The following is a 17,840-nucleotide window of genomic DNA, read 5'->3' as shown; positions in this document are numbered from 1 at the left end:
CTGAGAAGAGAGTTTCTTCTAGAAGAGGTCCTACTATAGCTGATAAGAGCACCAAAACAAAATTGGGAACAACAGATAACTATATAGTTAAGAGTAAAAGAGCCTACACTAAATAATATATTCTTAGTATTTCAGAGATAATCATAAAGTTTCTTCAATTAATTAAAAAGGTATAAAAACAATATATAAGTAATTGCTTTTATAAGAGGAAAGTATCAAGATTTCAAACTGGATGGTAAACAATGAATCTGTATAGCAGTCATCTCTTCTGTGCTAAATGACAAACAATAAGGATTTGAGGTGTTGTAAATCACACACAAGCTCAGGGCATATGAGTTGTTCTTTTCTATCAACTATAAAAATGAGAAAAAAAAAAATGCAGAACCATCCATAGCTTTCTGGTTTTACAAAAACAGGTTTCAGCCACATCTGTCCTACAGGCAGTATGTTGTAAACTAGGTAAGAAAACTACTCAATAATATGGCTTTAAATAACCATGTGCTAATTTAAAAATCTGCTTTATTCTTTGAGTGGATTCATTAAAACCAAAATGTTGGGTATCAAAAATGATCATGTTATAATAAAATCTTAACTGCTCCTAATACTATTATGTCCATTCTCATCCCATCTTCAAAGAAAGGTACATAAACAAAACACCTTCGGATCAGAAATGCAACCAGAAAAAACAAAAACACAAACACATTATGTAGAATCTAACTATATTGGTTAGCATAGAATATATACTTTTAACACCTAAAATGAATTAACAACAAATATTACATTTATTTAGTTCTTTACAGGTGATACAGAACGTTTACACATAATTTATCTCAATCAAGGTTTAGAATTATGATCAGAGGCACTGCCAAGTCCTGCATAATACTTTTTTTTTTAAGTTGGAGTTTAAACTTGGGTCTCAATATGCTATGTTTGCATGCTACTAACACAGAAAATGCAATACTTTCAGAAAAACATAAGGCAAGATAGAAAATACTACTATAACCAGTTTGAAAAATATAGATACGGAGAGTATTGTAGTTTGGATATAAAACAGTCCAAAAGGCTAGTGTACGTTGAAGACTTGAAACTGGTGATGGTGCTACAGAAAAAGGTGACTAGGTCATAAAGATGGTACAACCAATGAATTAATCCACTGCAAGTTCACAGCCATTAGAAGATGGTTTCTGGCAGGAGGAAACAGGTCAAGAGGGGTGTATTTTATTTTAACTTGTACCTGTTCCTTTGTTCTCTATTTCCTCTGCCATAAGATTGAGTCACTAGGCTCTATTACAGGCTCCATGTCATGGGGTTCTGGTTAGACATGGGCCCAAAAGCAATTCAAAAATGGCCATGAACTGAAATCTCACTTCATAAAAGTTTGCGCTAAAAGAAAGTCCCTCCTCATTAATTTTTTTTCAAGTACTTTGTCATAATACAAAACTATGGCAACAGAGATTAAAATTTAAAAAGCTTGAAAAATCAACATCAATCTCAAGCATTCTTCTTGAAGTTATATAATCATTTTCCCCTTTTGTTTTCTGAATCAAGGTCTCTCCCTAGCCCAGGCTGGCCTCAATGTATGCCAAGGCTCCTGTGCTTCAGCCCTCAAAAGTTATCATTTCAGAAGCTCCTGCTTAAAAAGCATTTTACAAGACATAAAACCACATTCCAAGTCTACACAAGCCATCTCCAAAGCTTCTATTAATGATAGAAATGATCACTAAGAACAATGACATTAGATGCTGGCAAGTCCCTGAGGTCAGTGATAACTGAAAAAGAACAAAGACAAGGACTAATGTTTGTTCAAGATTACAAACATCCTCCTACATGACAATGGTTACGGATTACTAGTGAAAGCCTAATAAGCCAAATATTCCTATTACCTCTATTTAATGAAATATATAAAAACAGATGAAATATAATTAAATATCGGCAAAGAATTCTGAACCCAAGTAGTCTGACTTTGAAGTCTGTACTACATGACAGAACACCCAAAAAATATAAAGTTGCAGAAGGTCCTCACTGACCTGTGGGAACTGTTGCCAAGACAAGGTTCATATAGACAACCCACTTGTAGTAGCAGAGATCAGTATTTCACATCAAGGGTAAGAAAACAGCAAAATGTCAAGACTTTTAATGGACTCTTTTTACCATCAAAAACACTAAACTCACATGTATATCAATAATTTGATGTTATATATATGAAATAACAAGTAGCAATCATTTGCTTTTTTGTTAAAAACAATGATGTTTTAAAAGTAATTTGAATTCAAAGATATGAAATACTCTTGAGAAAAGCAAAATCTTTAATAGTTTTACAAAAATAATCCTCTTTTGAACATGCTGAATATGGTGGGAAGTTTTCCTATATAAATAAACTTCCCAAGTTCAGGAAGCCTCAGATGACACAATGACAGGACAAGACTCCCCACCCAGCCCTCCCTTCTCCATCACCAATAAAGACAAGGAAGAGAAACATCAGAAAAATGACAGCTGAGCAGGTCAACACAAGAGTCATCTAAATCCTTTATCACCTAACATTGTCCCATTCTCAGATTTAGTGTGCAGATTTAGAATCATAAATAACATTACAAAAAAAAAGTGTTTCTGGACACTGCACTGAGGACAAACCTAGTTTTGAAATGTAAGAAGCCCACAGATATTTTCCTACTTATTTAATTACAACCAGTTATTCAAGCCTGATCCATTACCTAAATCCATTTTTAAAAAATCCTTCTGAAAATTTTCCTCATCTAAATTTATGTCATTTACCTACGACATCCAGTTTATCACTTTATAATCTGTGGCCAAGCATTCTCCCACACAGAAAACACCATAGAGCAACATGAAAATGGTTATTTATATACACTATTATTACTTTGCTATTTTTTAACAAGCCTAGCACAGAGGAAAGTATCTAATTCATAAAGCCAGGCAAGGCGTCATATGCCTATAATCCCAGCACTTAAGAGGAAGCTGAGGCTAAAGGATGAGTATGAGGCCAATTTGAGCTACATAAGACCTTGGCCTCCTGACCTCCCCTGCAAACCCTCCCCCCAACGCGCACAAACACACACACACACACACACACCGCACACACGCACGCACGCTCACACACAGGCACGCACATACCCCTACCTAGTTAAAATCACTTTAAAGGACTACTTAGAACAAAGACAGAAATATATAAAATAAAATGTTGATTGAAAGCCTATTAAGAAACTCAGCTTGTGATTTCAGGGAGTGAGTGATTCAGTCAAATCTTCAAAGATTTTGCTGGCTTTCTGAGGGTTTAATTTATATGGAGTAAGCCACAGAAAATTTAAGACTAATAACTAGGAACTCCAAGTTTTGCCTCTTATATTTATCTAAGAATAGTTATCCAGGAGAGAAAAGGTAATCTTAAGTATAATTTATGCTCCATAGGATTATCATGTGACCTGAGTTTTGGGGACTTAACAGCTCCACTGCATTCTAACACTTTGTTATCTCTCTCTCACTAGATAATCAGGTGCAGTGTCTGCTCTCATTGCATCTTTTGAAGTTTCCTCCTATACTAAGGTGGTGTAGCTTCCTCCAAACTCAGAATCTTCCCATTACACTAAAGGTGAACACGAAAATGTATGATTTATATTGTAGATTAAACAACATAGTAGAATCTATTTGCTTGTTAGAAGTGCACCGAAGTGTGGAAACCAGGCAAACAAAGCTAAACAATGCTTTTAATGAAAGGACTTCTAAGAGTCCCCATTTGTTAATACATATTGGAGAACGATAAACAGAAAGCCCCACAACCCTCAAGAGTATTAGTACCTAAAATTATTTGCCTATAAAATAGTTTTTGTTTTTGTTTTTGTTTTTTTGTTTTTGTTTTTTTGTTTTTATCAGCTCCCCTCCCACCTCCCCAACATTCCAAGAAAAACAATAACCTCTGCACATACTGGCTTCAATTTCTTACTCTCGCTCACACATTAACTCTGCATGAACTACCCCATACAATCAGAAAAAAAAAATGTACACACCTACAATTGAGTACATTATCAATATCAGGTGCAGGTTGCAAACCAATAATCTAAGCATAAGTAACATAATAAACAAAAGGCTAAATCATAAAGGTAGTTCCGCATCCTCTGATCCGCACTTCAGTACCTCCTCTTGGATCGCTCTCTGCTCCTATCTCTTGAACTGTGCCGACTTCTCTGGTGGCTTCGGCTGCGGCTTCTGCTACTGGACCGGGACCTGTGGCGATGGCGTTTCTCACGAGATTTTGATCGAGTCCTCCTCTTGCGTTCTCGTGACATGGAGCGAGATCGGTGTCTGCGATGCTCTCTGGATCTAGATCTACAAGAAAATTATTTTATTGTTAGTACTACAAATCTAATTTACACTAAAATCTTTCCTTTAAAAAAAGTTTTAATTTTTTTACTTTTAAAAAGTCTGTACACATACACATCACAGAACAGCATAGGTCAGAGAACAAAGTTTTGGGAGTCCCCTTCCACAATGTGGTTCCCGGGAACTGAACTCAGGTTATCAGGGCTTGGTGGCAGGTACTTTTAACCAGCTGATCCATCTCGCCAATACTGAGAAGTTATTCTTCAGTGCTGTACTTGATGGCGATTCTATTCTAAAAAACTATATGTGCAGTGGAAATAAACTGCTAATATGTTATTGGCTAGATACTAAGATACCAAATAAAAACAAGAGTACTAGTTCTCAGAAGTCAATCAATAATATATAAATTTATATCAGTATACTAGGAATGTAGCTCAGTGGTACAAAACTTGCTAACATCCAAGGGATTAATAGGATCCACACCCACTAGTAGGGAAAAAGGGAAGAAAAAAAAAAAAAAAAAAAGAAAAAAGGTAAGTGGTTGAAAGTGCATGTGACACAACCCTGAGTACTAGAGTACTAGAGCACAGACCTAATGCCAGCTCAGAAGACAGACAAGTGTAAGTTTAGACCACAGCCAACAAAACATGAAACACAAATTCCAGACAGGGACCAAAAAGGACAACAGCAGAACCCTCTTTTGGCCTTCGTAAAACACACACACACACACACACACACACACACACACACACACACACACACACACACACACACACACAAATAGAAATAAAAAAGGATAAGGGCAAATTGTGAAAATTGAGGCCAGCCAGGACTACATATACATAGTGAGATCCTTTTAAGAAGAATGTATTTATTTCATGTACACTGTCACTCTCTTCAGACACACCAGAAGAGCGCATCGGATCCCTTTACAGATGATTGCGAGCCACCATGTAGGTGCTGGGAATTGAACTCAAGACCTCTGGAAGATCAGTCAGTGCTCTTAACAGCTGAGCCATCTCTACAGCCCTAACCTACTTCTAATACATAATCTAATGAAGCTTTTAAAAATGTCAAGATAATTATACATAAAATATTTACTAGGTACCTAACCCTAGCACATTTTATTTACAAGAGAAAAAAATAATAAAGTAAAATCAAGTTCCTTCATTGTTGGAGTTTAGTTTAGAAACAAAAGACCTACCTCTAGCAAAGAAATAAGTAAATGTAAAAGTGGGCAGTAATAGTTTACATAGAACAGGAAGAAAAGGATTTTCTGACAGAAGGCCATTGTAAATGGCCAAGAGAAACAAAACAGCCAGTGTAGACAGGAGCACCCAGGTATAAAGTGATGGAATGGGAGCAAGTTCAACATGCTGAAGGAATAGAAGAAAGCTATTTGGCTACAATGAAGTGAGTAAACAGGAGCAACATTGAGGATTGACAAGCATGAGGATTCAGTATTTTATCATTCAAACCAGGTAGCTCTAAGCAGTGTATTACACAAAGTGAATGGAAGTATTATTGTGACAACAAAATCATCTCATGGCACGCGGTCACATGATCACTCTTGTCACTCCACCAAAAGCTATGGTACCAGGTAGGTACCATACACAGCTGTAATATTAGCATAGAGGAAGGAGGATAATGGACTCAAACTGCCTGAAGAACCTAACTAGTCTGCAGACACATGCCTGTAATCTTTCCTAACAGTCCAGAGGAAAGACAATGAGTTCCAGAACACAAACTGGAACCAAACAGGGCTATACTGTTGGCTCAACAAGGCTGAAAAAGAAAACCAACAAATCCCATACAATACTGACAGTAAAAACCCAAGTAGATGGCTAACCCATTTGTATTTCCAACAGGTATATTAGGAAATCGTTTCTTAAATGGACCATTCAAATTGGATTTTGTTTTTATTTCAAATTTCAAAATATGTTTTGCTTACTCATTTAATACCAGAGCAGTATGCCTAATTCTACTCTGAGAAAACTAAGTAGTAGTTCTGAATATGTTCTGAGCAGTTATTCTTCAATAGCAATGCTCAAACCTCAAGTACCAAAGAGTCAGTGGTAATTTGTTTTTGTTTTGGGACAGAGTTCCTCTGTGTAGCCCTGGCTGTCCTGGAACTCAGGAGATCTGCCTGTCCCTGCCTTCTAAATGCCGGGATTAAAATCACGCAACACCACCACCTGGCTAAATCACTAATTTATTAATTCTCACTGGAGTTTGAAAGATATATAATCTAAAAAGCATACATTTGAAAAATATAGCTTTACTGTTTTATCCATCTACTACAGTACCTACCTTTTGGGATTCTTGCTATGTGATCGGGACCTAAAAAAAGAATATCTACTTTTAGAAAAGTGACTAAAATTTTTAAACTGGCACAATGTGCTGCTTAATGACATTCCTGAGTTCTGACTTTTATGTTACTTCTATAAAACAAGGCATATACTTGAATGAGTCTCCCCCAAAACAACAACAACAAAACTCTATAGAATTCCCTGCCTTCTCACAGAAGTTCTTTCAACTAGGCTGGCTTAGAAAAGAATGTACTTGGGGCTGGGGATTTAGCTCAGTGGTAGAGCGCTTACCTAGGAAGCGCAAGGCCCTGGGTTCGGTCCCCAGCTCCGAAAAAAAGAACCAAAAAAAAAAAAAAAAAAGAAAAGAATGTACTTCTGGTGACAAATTGTGTGCTTATCATAAAAACTTAATTCTCCAAAACCCACTTCCTAACTAGAACAGCAAACTATTTTTTTCCTATAGCTTTTATACTGTGCTTTTTCTCTTCTGCAAACAGAAAAATGTTTCAAGATGTTAAAATGCCCATTTTTGAACCTACACCTTCATACTACAGTTCTAGAAAAATGATGTCAAGCTTACATCTTTGTCTGCTTACACAACAAACTCTATTCTTTATAAAAGAATACAGAAAATTAGACTATAAGACAATTAGTACTTCAAATTGCTGTGTGTGCTTGCATATGAACTTGAGTGTGGATGACTTAAAATGTTAGAAACATTGGATCCCCTGAAACTAGAGTCACAAAAAATTGTTCCCTACCCAATGTGGATGTTAGCTAGTAACTGGACTCAGGTCCTCTGGAAGTGCAGGTACACGTTCTCAATCACTGAAGCTACCTCTCTAGCCCCAAAATGCTTATATTCCTTCCTATTTAAAAAAAAAAAAAAACAAACCATGTTTGTCTATATGTGTATATGTATGCTAATCATGTTTTTAAAAATGTGTTTTCCTATATGTGTATCTGAATGTTAACCATGTGCACGTGTGAGGTCAAAAGACACTGGCTCCCCAGAAATAGAGTTTTGTATGGATGGTTGTGAGCTACCATGTGGGTGCTCTCTTAAAAAACTACTGGGATATTTCTCCAACCTCCAAATGATCCAGCCCCAGATTACATTCTTCTACAGCATACTCTTCACATTTCCCAGTACAGTTGTCAGTACTCAATTCCAATTCCATGATTAGTACACTTCAGCAGTTTATTCTGTGGTATGAATGTATATGCAAGCATGTTTTAAAGTATGCTTTGGGCTGTCTTAACTATGGTTCCATTCATTCACTGTCTGTGCAACCAGAGGACAGATATATATCCTACCTTAGTTTAATCAATCATTTGTAAGAGAAGAATAGCAATATAAATGTGATTTCAGTGTGAAATGTCCTCCAAAAATTCACGCTGATGATCTGGTCCCCAACTGGTAAATCTAATCATCCAGAGCTAACTGAATCATAAGTATTCTTATCTAATCTTACCTAATGGATAAAAAATATACTGACAATTTTTTTTTTTTTTGGTTCTTTTTTTCGGAGCTGGGGACCGAACCCAGGGCCTTGCGCTTCCTAGGTAAGCGCTCTACCACTGAGCTAAATCCCCAGCCCCTACTGACAATTTTTAATGTAGTCATGTATATTTAAGCTTGTGTACACTCATGGAGGCCAGAAGGTGTTAGCTCTCATGGAGTTGGGAGTTACAGGCAGTTATGAACTGCTCAATGTAGAATTGAACTCAGGTCTGTTTCCTCAAAGAGCAGCAAATGTTCTTACCATTTCTCCAGCCCCTACTGACAGATTCTTAAGTTGACAGTACTGTTGTTAGGCTACAGAAAACACTAAGTGCAACCTAGTTCAAAATGTAGGTTCTTTGAAGGGTGCATATTATCCCTGGATCTGTCTGAAAACTTTCTGTACTTGCCTATCTTGAAGTAAGCAGCTTTTCTCTACCATAGCCCTTTTTGATCTTTTAACCACCATGATGTTCTGCCTCAAACACAGGCCCACAGCAATATAGTGATCAAACCAGGTGCTGAAACTTCTGAGTTCATGAATCAAAATAAATCTTTACTTTTTTAAAGCTGTTTTCTCAAATATTTTATAATAGCAATGAAAATCTAACTAACATAGATCAGATAAACAAAGATATTGTTTAAAACAGAGCCTAGCATAAATAGTGAGTAAGTGACACACTTTTTTAGTTGATTATTTCAGGAGCAGTTAGAAATCCAGCTTAGGGGTTGGGGATTTAGCTCAGTGGTAGAGCACTTGCCTAGCAAGCACAAAGCCCTGGGTTCCGTCCCCAGCTCCAAAAAAAAAAAAAAAAAAGAAAAAAGAAAAAAGAAAAAATCCAGCTTATATAATTTTACACTATTTTATAACTTTATTTTATAAACACAGTTACAATACTTCTTAGAAGTTGTTTTAACTTTTTTAAGGTAGTCTTACACTACAGACCAGGATGGCTTTATTCTAGGTACTCTCCTGAGTGCTAAGATTACAGATATGAACCACATCTGCTTTTTTTCTTTTCCCTTTTTGTTGGGGGTGGGGAGAGATGAGAATTCACTATGTAACTTACTACACAGATTAAGCTAGTCTCAAAGCTGCAGGTCCTTCTACTTTAGTTTCTTATATGCTAAGATTTCAGGTATGAACTACCATACCTAGCTAAATATTTCCCCAATAAGATTATACTTTGCAATGAAAAGAAATTGAGGCTTTAAGAGGACTGAGATTGGTTTCTCAGTCTACCAGGGAAATGTGGGATAAAGATTTGAGCTTCAGTTTTTAAGAATAGTGCACTTGGGGCTCCCTGTCTGGGCATGTTAGTTGGCAATACTCCTTCCTGGTTCTTCATCCTCAGAGGCCCAGTTCCTCTTTACTTTTTAAGAGTCAATTCCCTCTGGAAAACAGGGCCTGTCCACTGCTACATCCCAAAGGTCTATAAGGTACTCAGTAGGTAAGCTATGAATGCTGTCAGGGCTTACTTCCTTGGCACTGGGGGGGAAACTCAGGCCCAGTAACCCCAGTGCTGGGAAGTCAGAGAAAAAGGATTAAGAGGTAATCCACTTTTACACAATCTACAAATATTGCAGTCCTACAAACAATATGAGGTCATCTAAGTCAATATACTGAGAATTCCAACATTATTTAAAATGCTATGTACACTATTATAAATACTAGATTCCTGAACAATATCTCTAGACAGATCAACCTAGGACTAGTGACAAATACTTGAAATCTCTGCATTCAGGCTTGAGTTATACAAGACCTGGGTTTAACAAGCAAGGAATCTAGATGTGGTATGTGACTTTTAACCCTAGAACAAGAGGCAGCTGGAAGCCTCTCTATGAGTTGAAGGCCAGCCTATCCTATATAGATCTAGGACAGCCAGGGGTATATAGAGAGACAATGTCTCAACAAAAATAGTGATATCAACAATAAATTTATAGTTAGTTGCAAGAAGTTCCAAAGAACAGTCTCTGACTTATATATATGCATATGCACAAAAAGATACAGACACACACCACACAAACAGCAAAAACATCTGGAATGGTGGGGAAAACCTCAGGATAAACTAACAAAGAGAAAGTTCTGAGGTAAAACTTGCTAAGTGGAAAACACAGGAAGAAATAGGGGAAGGAGCAAGACTGAGAAAAAGAGAGAAACAAAGGATTTCTCAAAACAGATAATCAACAACATAGCATTGTAGCTTTGCCCTTAAAGTCAAAAAGATTGCCAGCTAAAATCCAGCAACACCAGGGACCAGTGAAATGGAGACAGACAGATAGACAGATGCACACACGCCTATGAAATGCAAACTAAAGTTCAACTAAACTGAAAGTAATATGCTCAGAGCTTTTCAGTTAGAATGACCAATAAATTTAATTGTTTTTGAGATATATATTAACTCTGAGAGAAGGTACTGAATATCAAAGACATAATACAATCAGAGAACACTAAAAATCAGAACACTTAAATTTCTTTGTGACATGACTATCTACTATAAAGTTCTGAACAGGTGCTATAAAAACAATGTTGCCACAATTGTGCCATGAAATTTGAGCTGCCAATGGGTAAAAAATGACTAAGAAGGATGTTTATAAGCAGACGTGTGTATGATCAAGCTGCATCAAGTTAATGGATTTTTATGATTTATGGCCCCACAGAGTGTGGTGATGCATACCTTTAATTCCAACACTCAGGAGGCAGAGGCAAGAGGCTGTCTATAAGTTCAAGGCTAGCCTGGTCTACATAGTGAGTTCCAAGTCAGCTAGAACTACACAGAGAAACACTGTTTCAAAAAATGTAACAAAAATTATGGTTCCTATAATTGAGAAAATAATAATAGCTTAATATAAAAATAAGAATTTCCAAATCTTTCCTCAAAAAGTATAAAATAAACAAAGGATGTCCTCCCCTGGCACATAACAACAACCAGGCGAGGGCCTAAGACCACCACCACAAAAGAAGAAAAGGCCATAATTCTGTTTTATAACGATACAAATCTATCCTAATATGAATTAATCAATGGGTAGTAAAAGGTTTTACTGCAAATCATACAACCTGAAGACATGGAACATCCGTTATTCGATTTTCCTCAAATTTTGAGAGAAATCACATCAGTTTAGTTGACTAAAATTTGAACACTGAACATCTCTAGCATAAAACAAACAAACAAACAAAAAAACCCACAAAACCAAGCATACTCAAAAACCTTGGATTTATAATATAAAATCATTTCAGATTTTAAATTAAGAGATGTTAAACAGGTTAGGTTTGTTACTCAGATTCCCAAATTAAAAAACCCCAAATTTCTAAACATGTCTGGTTTAAAGCATTTTACATAAATATGAGCTATTGAACCTATATTATTTCTATTAATTAAAATAGTCTTGCAGAATAAAATTTTTTAGGACAAGTTTCAAAATTACCATGTCCAGAATCAATGGCATCTCCAAGTCCTGTCTCATTCAGGCTGGAGACGCGCTTCAAACACAAGAACTATTTGACTCCCTACATACCTCCTCAGTTTCTCCCGTTCTTCTCTCTCCCTCTCTTCTCTTCGTTTCAGACGTTCCTGGTTTCTCTTCTCCTGCTTCTCAGCTACAACTCTCTTTAAGGTAATAAAAATTACAAAACTGGTTATAAATTTACTGGGCAAATCCCTTAATATCTTTACCTTAAAACATAAATGGTTTCCCACATAGTACAATTAACATTAATATAATTTAAAATTTTGTCAGGTACTACAATTATTAGACTTCCAAGCTGGTCTTCCAGAATTGTGGAAAACGGGACGTTAGAAGTTTCATGTTTCACCATGGTTTTTTTTTTTTTACAAGTAGGAAAGGCAAGTATACCACTGAGCTCCAGTCCCATCATTCCTTAATGACATTTAATAATTTAATTAATAATAATAGTATTATACTACGTTGTCAACAGAGTCTCAAGACTGATAAATCAGAATAAGCAGTATTATTCTAATCCTAACTAATTACAGTACAGGGAAACTGAGACAAGAGGATTGATTACAAGTAGTTGAAGATCACACAGAGCTACACAATGAAACCTTATCAATGAAACTAAAAGAAAACTGATACAGACCAAAAGAGTCAGGTTACCCAGGATAAAGCGAAGGGCATTAATTTAAAAAAATGTACCTTTAATTCTTCGAGCTTCTCTCTTATTTCAATAAATCCCAGATGCAATTTACCCCCAAAATGATCAGCAAGTCGTCGGTCATTATCATGAAGACCTAAATATGCAGAACAGACTTCACAGACACGAAGTTTCTGCTGTTGAAAGCTGGAAGCTGGCATAGAATTCCGATAAACTTCCTAAACAAAATCAAGAAAACCAATGTCACACAAATGTCCTTAAAATAATGCAAGAAAATATACTATTTTTAAATAAAATGTTTATAGTAAATCCTTTGAGAGACAGCTCTGTTGGAAGTCAAGACTTCAACTATCCTTTACTCCGCACCTCCCTATGATGCCAAGACAACAGATTAAAGGTTATCTTCATCAGGATTCAGATGATTTATGCTCATGCATTTTATTTACAAGGTATTCTCAACACACACTGGTAAATTGGCCAATCCACTATCCTCTTTTCCTTTAACTAACACAATCCTGGGTTTTTTTTTTTTTTTTTTTTTTTTGTTTGAAACAGTTAAAAATACATTTTCCAAGCCTCTATGTAGCTTTGGCTAGGGTGATATAGATAAAAATAGCTGGACAGAATCTACTGTAAATGCCATGAAAACAATAATCTAATAGTTTCAAGTCAGGAAGGAACTGATAAAGCAAAAAATAAACAGCTTAAACTTTGGCTCCATTTTACCTTACTATATCGCTATAAGCTATGAATAAAGGAAAAAAATGCACTTTATCTCAATATAAATGTTTAGGGGGATTTTTATGTGTAGGTTTGAGTATATACACCTAATGTATGTGAGTGCTCACAAAGGCCAGGTGTGAGATCCCACGTAACTGAGTCACATTATATCCAACTGAATAGAATCTATGTGTAGAGTGGGATTACTGGGGTGGTTTCTATGTGTACATGGAACTACATGTGCCAGAGTAGATGTGTGTTAAGGCTGGAAGCCAAATAGGAATCTACTTTTATTGCTCTCCACTTTATTTTTTATAAAATACTTAATTTTCTGTATACATGTGGCCTGAGTACATATATATATACACCATATAGATGGAGGAAGACATGGACATCACAGAGATATCTGATCCCCTGAAACTAAAGTTACAAACAGCTTTGAGCTGACATGTGGATGCTGGGAACCAAACCTGAGGTCTCTGTTAAAAAGCAGTAAGTGTTCTTAACTGTGGAGCCATTTCTCCACACTCCCCCTTCTACCTTTATGAGACAGGATCTCTCCAACCTGGAATTCAACCAAGAACTCTAGACTGGCTAGACTGATTAGACAGCAAGCTCTTGAGATCCACTAGGACTGGAGGTAAATTTTGCTGTAAACACCAACTCCCCCCACTTTAAATTTAAGATGTATGGTCCAGGGCTCAGGTCCTCATGCTTGTATGGCAAGAATTTTACAACTAAGCAATCTTCACAAATTTTTACAATTAAAGATATTTTAATATATACTTTATATGTAAGTATAAGGAGAAAAAGAGTTGCTTAGAAAGACATAATACAAGAGTATGAGTATGGGGTTCTTAAAGAATTGGTTTATTAGAGAACATTTTTAAAAAGTATATTTTAAGCATGAGAATTAAGATAATGACAGTTAGGAAAGGAACAATATATAATCAAGTGTGGGTACTAGCTTTTCCAGAGAACCATACTTCAATGTCTTCACAATCAAAACACAAGATTTAGAAAAGTTTTAAAACTATTATCTTCAAAGTTACTAAGAAACCTAAATGGCCTAAGGGATACCTGACATGTTTACAACTGATAAAGACCAAAGAAAAAACAGAATCTTAGATATATTTAGAAACAAGTAAACTTTAAAATGTGCTAGCCTCAGTGAAAATCAACTAACAGTAACACATTAAAATTAAGGTTTTAAACCACTGTGTAAAGTTCTGAGTTCACTATATATAAAGCCTTGTGCTATTCTAATTGTCCCTTTGTTTTGTTTAAGACAGTCTCCCTATGTTTGTGTGCATATCGTCAACTACAATCATGAGGAAAAAGGGATCATAGAAGGCAACATATACCATACAACAGTAACAACAAATAATGTATAAGTATACACATTTTTTTTGTTGTTTTTTGGTTGTGTTTTTGTTTGAGACAGGCTCTCTGTGTAGTCTTGGCTATCTTGGAACTCACTCTATAGAACAGGATGGCCTACAACTCAAAGGTCTGTCTACCTCTGCTTCCCAAGTGCTGGGTATAAAGGTATGTGCCATCACCACCAAACAAAGTATAATTTTTAAAAAGGTCTAAAATCAATCCAAGCAGCTATTTCACAAGAGTAGAATACAAATAAATTACAGAACAAAGAGAAGAAAAATGTGAACAGAAACCACATTTGGTTGATAAGGGAAAAGTAAAGTCAAAAGATTGGTTCTCTGCAGGGGAAAATAAAGTCAGTAAATATCCAGCTAGTCAAATCATCAGAAAGAGCTGCAAGTGCCAGTCAGAGGTAGAGTATTTATATCACCAAGGCCAAAGGAAGAAGGGAGGGTAAAGTTGCCAAATGAGAACACCCTTTAACAAGAAGCAGTATGGGGCTGGAGAGATGGCTCAGCAATTAAGAGCACTGGTTGCTCTTCCGGAGGACCTAGATTCAAATCGCAAAACCCATATTGTAGCTCACAAATGTCTATAACTCCAATCTGACACCCTCACATACATGCAGGTAAAGTACCAATGCATATGAAAGGTAGGTAAATGATATATTTTTAAAAAAGCCGTTTCTGAATAATTTTGTCAAGTAAAATATAGAAATTCCATGAGAGAAAACTTTTGAAGTGACTTAAAAATGAAAAAAAAAAAAAAATTTGAATTCGGCCGCTCCTGGGCCGTCCGGGCGCGATACATGTGCTGTGGTGGCGTGCACCTCTCACGGTGTGCCTAGCCGCCGATGCCCAGGCTGCACGACCACGTCTGGAGCTACCCAAGCGCGGGCGCTGCGAGGCCGTACAGCCTCCCGCGAGGCATGATTGCGGCGGCCCTCTGTCCGCAGGGCCCCGGAGCCCCCGAGCCCGAGCCCGCGCCCCAGGGCCAGCGAGAGGGAACCGCAGCCTTCAGCACACGACCCGGCAGCTGGCACCATGACCTGGTGCAGCGGAGCCTCGTGCTCTTCTCATTTGGCGTGGTCCTGGCTCTGGTGCTCAACCTGCTGCAGATCCAGCGGAATGTCACGCTCTTCCCGGACGAGGTGATAGCCACCATCTTCTCCTCCGCCTGGTGGGTGCCCCCGTGCTGTGGCACGGCAGCCGCTGTTGTCGGCTTATTGTATCCCTGTATTGACAGTCACCTGGGAGAACCACACAAGTTCAAGAGAGAGTGGGCCAGTGTCATGCGATGTATCGGGGTGTTTGTTGGCATCAACCATGCCAGTGCCAAATTAGATTTCGCCAATAATGTGCAGCTGTCCCTGACACTGGCAGCCCTGTCCTTGGGCTTGTGGTGGACGTTTGATCGATCCCTAAGTGGCCTTGGGCTCGGGATCACCATCGCCTTCCTAGCCACGCTGATCACTCAGTTTCTTGTTTATAATGGCGTCTACCAGTACACGTCCCCGGATTTCCTCTATATCCGTTCTTGGCTCCTGTGTATATTTTTCTCAGGAGGTGTCACAGTGGGAAACATAGGACGACAGTTAGCTCACAGTGACTGAGTTTGAGCACATGATTCAGGGCGGAAGCAGAATGTGGAGACACTGGTCCTGGGTGTGGTGAAGATGATCTTTTTCTCAATGTTCCATTTAGACTGGGCTGATGATAAATGACTCCTAAAGATGCGTTCACGTAGTCTAAATAGCAAGTGGAGGCAAGGTCTACTTACCTAAAGTCTTATACCTTGCTCACCCACCCTCACACCTGTCTGCACTGGAACATTCTATCCCAGGCTGTATGTGAGAGTTGGGTAAGGGGGCCGGTTCCCCGAGTATTAGATTTCACTCATCATTCAAAGCAAAATGCCATATTTCAAAGCCTTGAATCAAAATGAATTACCAACTAGCAGTTTTATATCAGTGCCCAAAGGAGAGGGGTTGATGGTGCTTAACAGAGATGAAGTATGTGCAGTAAGAATATTTATCCAGAATTAAAATATAGGGTTGTGTAAAGAGGGGCTAAGGGCAGCAGTAAGTTGGAGGAAGATCATGCTCCCCGGAGGACCCAGTGCAGCCACATCTCCAGGTCTCGCTCAGGCTGGCGCTCACACGTGGGTCTCATCAGTGTGGGAACTATGCTGTTTACTGACAGGAGGTTTGTAGACAATCTTACTGACAGCCCAGGACAACACAAAGTCAGGATTCTGCATTTCGATGCTGGACTTTTCATCTCAATTTAAGTGAAGTTTTATCCAAGATCTGGACCATCTAAGAGTGAATAGCTGTCTGCTGTTTCAGTCGTAATGAGCTGAAATTGTGTCTCTGTCACTCCAGAGTGGAGAGGACTTTTCCACAGCCCTATGGAGCTTGCAATCTGTGATTGCCTTGTAAAAGGTTGAGTGTGCACGTCACTGCGTTCGGTGCGCAGTGTCCTGTGTGTGTTGGACAGCGTAGAACACATGGGACCTTGCAAGTATTGGGTCTTCAACTTCAAGTGCAATGTGTATGAAACCAATCTGAGCCTTGTATTCTCTTAAATATTTATTATTTTTTTTAACCGCGCGAGCTGTTCCAGAGAAGGGTTCTCGGGTCATTTCAGAGCTGTGTGGAGGCACACTCAGCAATACTGTGTCAGCCGTGACGCTCCCCAGTCACACCCTCCACTACACCCTAGTCCCCTGACATACTCCAGGTTTGTAAGTTTAGTGATTTTTTTTTTTAAAGATTTATTTTATTTATATGAGTACACTGTAGCTGTCTTCAGACACACCAGAAGAGGGCATCAGAACCCATTACAGATGGTTGTGAGCCACCATGTGGTTGCTAGAAATTGAACTCAGGACCTGTGGAAGAGCAGTCAGCGCTCCTAACCACTGAGCCATCTCTCCAGCCCAGTTTAGTGATTTTTACTTACAAATTTATCCTTTTTTGCATTCTAAAATGTGTTTGTTTTAAATTATATGGAACTGACTTGGTGAGGCAGTCATTGGTCCCCGGGCAGGCAGAAGCTCTGCCTGTGGGAATCGGGTTTGGGTTCACTCTTGCAGGGCTCCTCATAGAGGCTTTGCTTATTTTGTTTTGAGGGAAATGTCTGGAGTAAACCTTTGTTTTCTGAAACTACTTTAGCTAAAAGAAAATGGGTTGTTCTAGACTTTGGAATGGTTCTTAAAGTTTCCTGGAAATAAAAATAAATGATTGGCACTTCAAAGACATTCTTTAGCCAAGACTTCAGTGTCTAGCAGAAACCACAAGTGACTAGAAGAGCAAGTGATCTTGGTGATGCACTTGATTGTATACAATGAGTATTTTTTCTCTTAAACTGGAAATAAATCTGTTAGAAATAATGTAGCCAAAAAAAAAGGTGAATCTGAAGGATGCTTTTGCCAATAGTTAGAGCAGTTACACTGAACCAAAGTGACTGAGTTT

The 17,840-nt window shown here is 37.9% G+C and overlaps 1 protein-coding gene and 1 pseudogene across 52 annotated transcripts in view; one reads left to right on the top strand and one right to left on the bottom strand.

Annotated features, from left to right (window-relative positions):
* The window catches only part of Luc7l2 (LUC7 pre-mRNA splicing factor like 2), a 60,335-nt gene that overhangs the window by 1,423 nt on the left and 41,072 nt on the right, over positions 1-17,840 (bottom strand). For 24 of the 51 annotated variants that reach the window (XM_087657244.1, XM_087657270.1, XM_087657241.1 and 21 more), the window contains 4 exon segments: positions 12,304-12,480; positions 11,665-11,756; positions 6,646-6,675; positions 4,150-4,341 (listed from right to left, as the gene is read on the bottom strand). In XM_087657244.1, coding sequence (XP_087513370.1) covers positions 4,150-4,341; positions 6,646-6,675; positions 11,665-11,756; positions 12,304-12,480 — 491 coding nt within the window. 51 annotated transcript variants of the gene reach the window in all.
* Positions 12,792-17,774, top strand: LOC120102490 (insulin-induced gene 1 protein-like; annotated as a pseudogene). The gene has a single exon (XR_015686489.1). The product of XR_015686489.1 is annotated as an insulin-induced gene 1 protein-like (transcript).

Source organism: Rattus norvegicus, chromosome 4 (genome assembly GCF_021556685.1).
Source record: "Rattus norvegicus strain SHRSP/BbbUtx chromosome 4, alternate assembly SHRSP_T2T, whole genome shotgun sequence".
In the NCBI taxonomy this organism is placed as follows: Eukaryota; Metazoa; Chordata; class Mammalia; order Rodentia; family Muridae; genus Rattus; species Rattus norvegicus.
Note: the sequence above shows the minus strand (reverse complement) of the source record. Positions and strands in the feature narration are given on the sequence as shown.